This window comes from Sciurus carolinensis, chromosome 15, assembly GCF_902686445.1.
Source record: "Sciurus carolinensis chromosome 15, mSciCar1.2, whole genome shotgun sequence".
NCBI classification, from domain to species: domain Eukaryota; kingdom Metazoa; phylum Chordata; class Mammalia; order Rodentia; family Sciuridae; genus Sciurus; species Sciurus carolinensis.
The window spans coordinates 6,526,606-6,533,735 of record NC_062227.1 but is presented as its reverse complement, the minus strand read 5'-3'; the positions used below and the strand labels follow the sequence as shown (position 1 = coordinate 6,533,735).

Here is a 7,130-nt window from a genome sequence, read left to right as displayed (position 1 = left end):
ACAAAGATGGGACTGGGGAGATAGCTCAGTTGGTAGAGTGCTTGCCTTGTAAGCACAAGGCCCTCGGTTCCATCCCCAGCACCACCAAAAAAAAAAAAGAACAAAGACATCATTTAAGAGAATAAAAGATGTACCGCAGAATAAGTACATAAGTACATAGTGGAAGTAACCTAGAAAAGGTAAGTTCCCTAAAAAGGTAAAGAACTTCTTTAAATCAGTGTGGGAAAAGGTAGACAACCCAATTGAAAAGTGAGCAAAAAACTTTGATCAGGAACTTTCAAAATGGACAGTAAATTTGTAAATATTTTCAATTTTGTTCATTTTCATGGAGTGTAAAAATAGTCAGTAATATATATGTAAAATAAGAGATACAATATCAGGTAAGAATAACAAGTTTGGTGAAGCCAAGTCTTGGTGGGAATGTGGATTATGAGAGACCATGTATCCCCTGACTGGAAATTAAACTCTTAAAAACACTATGGAATCAGGAGGGTATAGTCTAATCAAGGTAATGTTTTGCATTTGTTAAAACCATGCAGTTCCTTTGCTAACCTGTACCCAGTCAAAAGAGTAAGATTTTATTCTCAAGAGAGCATAACATAATATTAATCTCAATATTGTTTATACTTGCCTAACATTAGGCTCTTCGGCTATAGAATTCAGAAATAGTTGTATATTTTAAGGGAGAATTATTCAGACATATAAACGCTTTTACAGTAATTTGTACAGTAAAAAAGTTTTAAGCAAAGGAAGCCAAAAAATATAGGTATGCTTATATGGTAATGTTGAGAGCAGGGTGGTATCTGTGCTGCTAACTGTCTCAAGGACAAACAGGACTGCTGGGCCCCTGTGCTTACCAAGGTTGTTAAGAGATATTTGTCCAAGGAATGTGCGGTTGCCTGGAGACCTTATCTGTCAAGGATGGGAGCGGGACTTAGCCCCGACTCATCTCCTGCATAGTTCACCCCTTCCCTCCTCCCTTCTTCCACTAGGACCGTTCAGTTCTGGCAGGACCCAATGAGAATCAAATAGGTTGGCGGACCCAACCAGAGGAGGACTAATGTTTAGCTGTTCAAATGTTAACCAATTAAAAGAACACTGTAAAACTACTTGCCTTTCATTATAAAAACCCTGCTAACGAGGGCTCGGGGCCTCTCTTAGCGTCACCGGTTAAGGACGCAGAGGACCAGGCTCGAGCTTGCTAATAAATGACTCTTTGCTGCTTGCATTGATTGTGGTCTCTGGTGGTATTTGCGGGGTCTCGAGCCTTTGGGCACAACAGTAACATTTAGGTAAAGGTCAAAAACAGGTGAAACTAGCTATAGTTTTAGGAACTCATATGCTAGTGGTAAGACTGAAGAAAATCTGAAATTACTACAAGAGTGCTGATCTCTTTTAGCATGAAGAAGTTGGATCTAGGCAGGGTATATAGGGATGGTTGCATAGCCATTCATGTTTTTTTGGATGTGTTTTCTCATCTCAAGAAATCTCAGGTACCCCGATACCTAAAATATATATGCAGATATATGTTGTTTTCATGCTTTAAAATGTGTAAAGAGGTGAGCCAGAAGTGGCAGGTTATTCTTTGCTGAGTAATCAACTGAGGATGCGTTATAAGCTAAGCTGTAAACTTGATTTCATCATAAGAAGTTTAGTGGTGTTACAAATTTTAACTTTGTTAAAGATGGAAAAAAGGGATATCATGTTGGAAGTGTGTAGCCAGTTGAGTATTCTAGCAGTATAATCTAGGAGATTTCAGAACCCAGACTGTAACTTACTTGCTCTCAAACCAGACTATTGCCCTATTGGGCTTACTCAAGAATATATTTATCTTACAGTTTTTCTTGTTACTTTTTAAAATTTTTATATTCTTCTTTGTATTTGTCCCATTCTCTGATATTCCTCCTTGGTGAAGTAACTTTAGTCTTGTTTTCTGATGATATAACTAAATATCATAAATTGGGTCATTTTTTGATGAGGTTTCTAGTCACAGTTTGGAGACTCACGAGTCCCAGCTTAAGGAACTGCTTCTGGTGAGGGAGGCTCTGCAGCGTCCCAGGGAGGCACAGAGTATCTGGACTGGAGGATTGATACAGAAGACAATGAGTGCGTTAAAAACCTGATAACCTTTTTTTTTTTTTTTTGCGGTACTGGGGATTGAACTCAGGGCCTTGTGCTTGCAAGGCAAGCACTCTACCAGCTGAGCTATCTCCCCAGCCCGAACCTGATAACCTTTAAAGGTCCCACCTCATCTCTACTCTCATTAGCTCACAGTGGGGATTAGTTTTCAAAATGAATTTGGCGTAGGGGTTATTCACACCATGGCACCACACTTAAAAACTGTTACCTTTTTCTCACCCTTATCCACCCATTAGGAAAATACCTGTCACATGCCAAATACAGGAATGTACTCATTACCAGTTTCTTATCCCATTTTTCCTATATCAAAAGCATAAAGGTAGAAGACTGGAGGCTGGAGGCACATGTATCCCTACACTTACTTGTGGATTATATTTTCTTGTTTGTTTTTTGGTACCAGGGATGGAATCTGGGGTGGTTTATTACTGAGCTACGTCTCCAACCCTTATTATTTTTTATTTAGAGACAGGGTGTCACTGAGTTGCTGGGATCTTACGAAATTGCTGAGGCTGGCCTTGAACTTAGCCATCATCCTTCCTCAGTCACCCAGGTCATGGGGATTACAGGTGTGCACCATCACACTTGGCAGATTTTGTGAATCTGAGAAGCAAAGAATGAAAAGCAGCATAGGCTACATTGTGAACCCTACTTGAAGAGGTTCATAAGATGTTTTCACTTTTTCTCAGTTTTAGAAGATTACAAAGGTAATGACTTGATCCAAAGGAACAAGAGAATCGAAGACAAACACAGATAATACTCATCAAAAATAAAACATTGGGCTGGGGATGTAGCTCAATTGGTAAAGTGCTTGCCTTGCATGCACAAGGCCCTGGGTTCAATCTCCAGCACCCCCAAATAAATAAATAAATAAATAAATAAAAATAAAACATTGACTAAAGAGGAAGTTTCAGGTGTACATTTTAGCTGTACACAGCTCCAATTTGTTCAACTAAATTGTCCTGCAAATGTAGATCATGGGGAGTGAAATTGGAAAATCCTATGTGTCAGAGAGGACATCTCACTGAACATCAGAGAACTCACACAGGAGTGAAATCATAGAAATATAATGAAAGTAGAAAAACTTTCTCCCAGAAGTCCCACCTCAGCACACAGCAAAGATTTCACAGTGGAGAAGCTGTACATGTGTGATGAATGTGGGAAAATGTTTGTCTGCCAGTCAGCCCTCAGGGATCAGAGCATCCACACAGGAGAGAAACCATCTGAAGGTCCTGAGTGTGGAAGGACTTTCTACTGGCAGTCACACCTCAGGGCAGAGGGGAGAATTCACACAGGGGAGAAAGCCTTTCCCTGTGATGAGTGTGGGAAAAGATTCGTCTGCACGTCAGCCCTCACGGCTGAGCAGAGGATCCACACAGGTGAGGAACTCTGTCAATGCAGTGAGTGTGGGGAAACTTTTGGCCAGAAATCAAACTTCAAAATGCATCAAAAAACTCAGAGTAGGGAGAGATCTTACCAATGTAATGAATGTGAAAAATCCTTCTTGCAAAAGGACCATCTCATTCAACGTCAGAAAACTCACACAGGGGAGAGACCATTTCAATGTAACAAGTGTGGGAAAAGTACACAGAAAGCAATCCTTACTGATCAGAGAATTCATACAGGGGCTAAAACTTATCAGTGTCATGAATGCGAAAAATCTGGTGAAAACTGTATCTCACTCAACATCAGAAAAACTCGTATAGGAGAGAAACCTTTTAAATGTAATGCATGTGGGAAAATCTTTGCCTGGACATCAACCCTCAGAAGGCACCAGAGAATTCATATTGAGGAAAGAATGGATGCCAAGGCAGCCATTAGCAATCACAGAATTCATACAGAGAGGAAACCCTTCAAGTGTAGTAAGTGTGAGAGAACATTTGACCAGAGATTAACCCTCAGAATACATCAGAAACACTCTCCGTGGTGAGAAATCTTACAAGTGCTATTTATATAGCAAAGTATAAGGATTATATGCCAAATTATATATCGCAGATTTAAGCGTGGGGAGCCCTGCTGATAGGTGCCTCACAAAAAGATCACTTTTTTGACACCATAATACTCATGGGGGAAAGCCTTCCCCTTCTCTGAATCACAGATTGCACATGCTGCTATGCAGAGTAAGGTTATTCCTCACTGAAAATAAAGGACAGCTGACATTTCCTGTTTACTTGTACCTTTATCTGGAAACGCGCATGTCTTTCCATGGATAAGAGCCAAGGAAAACAGGGTATTTCATAATAAAGGACATTCCTGTCAAGACCTGCAAAAATTGAGAAATACAGTCTCAGTCCACATGAGAAACACCATTTCCAGCAGTTACTTCCCAAGACTTGGTTCCCATGGGAAACCTGTGCCCATATTGCCAGGGAGGACAACTGCAGCTGAGTGGCCACAGGCCTCGGGAAGTAGGGCTCAAGTTTGACCAGTGGTGACTGCCTCTAGAGGGCGAGACTAGGCAGCAGGAAGCACAGGTGGCATGTTCTGGGGGGAACACTGAGGAAAGAGCCACGTACAGGAGTCGATCGAGGGTGTTGGGCAAGCCATGGGCTCCTTCCAGGGGTGAGGACAGCCACTACCCTCGAGTTGACTCAGTAGCCCCAGAGAAGTTGGGTAGCCTTGGCCACTGGAACATTCGGCTCCAGTTCAGCAAATCTATTCTCATTCATTCATTTCTCTCTTCTGTCAGTCTCTCTCTCCTTCTCTCCTCTCCCCTCTCCCCTTTCCCCTCTCCTCCCTCCTCTCTCTCTCTCTCTCTCTCTCTCTCCCCCACCCCTCTCTGTCTCTCTCATGAACAAACAGGCACCAGTGCTTCTCTGGCCAGGTCTTGCTCCTTCATTCCTACTAGCATGGAGATTACTGTTTGCTCGATTAATTTCATCCTCCTGGCTCCATCTCTCTTCCCTATACCTCTGTCCCTTCCTTCTCCTTCCACTCACCTAAGTCTGTTGCCTGGGGGTACAAGGACCATAGCAAGGTAGACAAGTAGCTGGGTTGGGGTAAAGAGAGGGAGAGGTTGCAGGACTTTCTACCCTGGGTAAGGAGGTGAGCTGGACTCCTTCCCCCAGCACTGTGCTATCTGCAGACTCCCAGCTGCAGCAAATGAGAAACAGGGCACATCCTATGCCAGGACCGCCCCTCCCCAGCAGAGTTCCACCTTGTGCATCCTAACCTGCTGCCTCCTCCCTCTGATGTATGGCAGAGTCTCAGTCCCCTCCTTGATACTGCTGTCCTACTGGCCTTACTGCTCATAGTGATGCTACCCCAGACTACTCAGGGACCTCTGATGCATGCTGTTGGCTTACAGAAGGCACGTGTCCATGTTTAAAACGGTGTGTTAAAGTGCTGTGCAGGTGGGCTTCCCCCACTCCCCAGCCTTCCTCTCCCCTGTAAAATCATAGAAACTTCTACCTAATATGGAATCAGTTTGGTCAAAGAAAGCATTCTAGAGCCTAGAGATCATCTGACGAGCTATAGCTATACTGATTCTCGGCCATCTCCGCTTGTAGCTGCAGGTTGCCCAACCTTTCAGAACTGTGCAGAGACTGCGCTCGACTGAGAGCCTCATGGACTTACCTTGCTTGCACCAGCCATATCTTTCAGAACAATTTGGGTAACTGATTTCTGCCTTCCTAAACCTCAGCCCTTTGTTCCTTATTCAGAGCCCTCTTGGTTTCACTCAAACCCGTTTCTACATTAAAATTCCTAAGCTCCAGATAAGGCTCTTTTGCCTATTACAGCTTCGATATAGTTGCTGGCCAACACCCAACTCAGGAAATATGCAGTCCACCCCTTCCCCAACGGTTATGGCCGGGCAGGCTTGACCCTTGCAGAACATGAAGTCTGTGATGTTAGACCACCATCGTCACTCACAGTTTGGGGCAACTGCATTACACTCCTTATTGGCCCGTCTTGATCCAGAGCTGCAGTATCTCTGCTGCTCCTCTTTGTCCCTGAAATGAGCTCTCTGGGGCAGCTGGCCGCTGGTGCCGCTGTCTTACAGTCTCCCTGCTGGAGAGACCTTAAATCCCATCACCAGCCCTCTACTCAGACCTAAATTTGGGCTGGGAAGAGCCAAATTTTTGATAAAAAGAAATAGTTCTTCTGTTACATCTTCCTAGTCCTACATTAGAGCAGCTTTTCCAGCTCAAACGCTTTTCAGGTTTCTTACTAGGTAAACCCGTTTTGTTTTTAATTTCTGTTGTTTGCTTGTTTGTTTGTGTTTTTTTTGTTTTTTTGTTTTTTTTTTTTTTCAGTTTAAGAATGTAAGACAAACAGGGAAAAATCAAAGGAAGTTAATTCTAGACTAGATCTCCATAAACAGTCAGTGAACTAAACATTGTCTCAAAACCTGGAATGCACAATCACCCCTTGATTTGAAAACAAGATTCCTTTCTGCAGCATTTTGTTTTCCAAAGTAATAACAGTCTTTAGCTAAATGTCAGGATTCCAGATACGGAAACACTGATAACTAGAGTTGGTTTGTTTGTTCGTTTGTTTTGCTTTGTTTTGTTGGTCTCTCCTGTTTTATATGCCTTACATTTTCATTGACATTCCTTGTCAGCCCTCAAGAGGTCAAGCAATGAGCAGGTGAAGTCTGAAATAAAGAAGGTAGACACAGTATTGGTCATTTTGACTAATCATAATTGCTGCCTCTTGTGCCAGCTGAATGTGCGTTTTCCATTTTCAGAGGAAAGGGAAGTATCTGAAAGTGAACTGCTTTTCTCACCTGTGAGACACCCACTAATTACTGAGAAAATGGCTAGCCATTGTTGAATTTAACACCTTCCTGCTGAATGGGAGATTCCAGAGGTGATCATTAAATGCCCTGCTAGTCAGCTGAGTGGTTGACAGTAGGGTATGCCAGTTTCTGGTGGCCTCTGTGCAGAAAGGCTTTAAGATTTTTTACTCAGAATCTGAAAGGACCACATGTGACTTTAGCAGACATTTCTCCAGAGTGCTGTCGGGCTCCAGAGGTACCCAGCTTCTAACAT

The 7,130-nt window shown here is 42.9% G+C and overlaps 1 protein-coding gene across 1 annotated transcript; it reads left to right on the top strand.

Moving 5' to 3' along the window:
- Positions 1-3,205: 3,205 nt before the first annotated feature.
- LOC124965751 (zinc finger protein 41-like) lies at positions 3,206-4,066 on the top strand. The gene has a single exon (XM_047526907.1). The coding sequence runs from the start codon at positions 3,206-3,208 to the stop codon at positions 4,064-4,066; it is 861 nt and encodes a 286-aa protein (XP_047382863.1).
- Positions 4,067-7,130: the final 3,064 nt, after the last annotated feature.

What these genes read in the sequence shown, in the direction of transcription:
- LOC124965751 (XM_047526907.1), top strand. Translation starts at nt 3,206, where the DNA reads ATGAAAGTAGAAAAACTTTCTCCCAGAAGTCCCACCTCAGCACACAGC.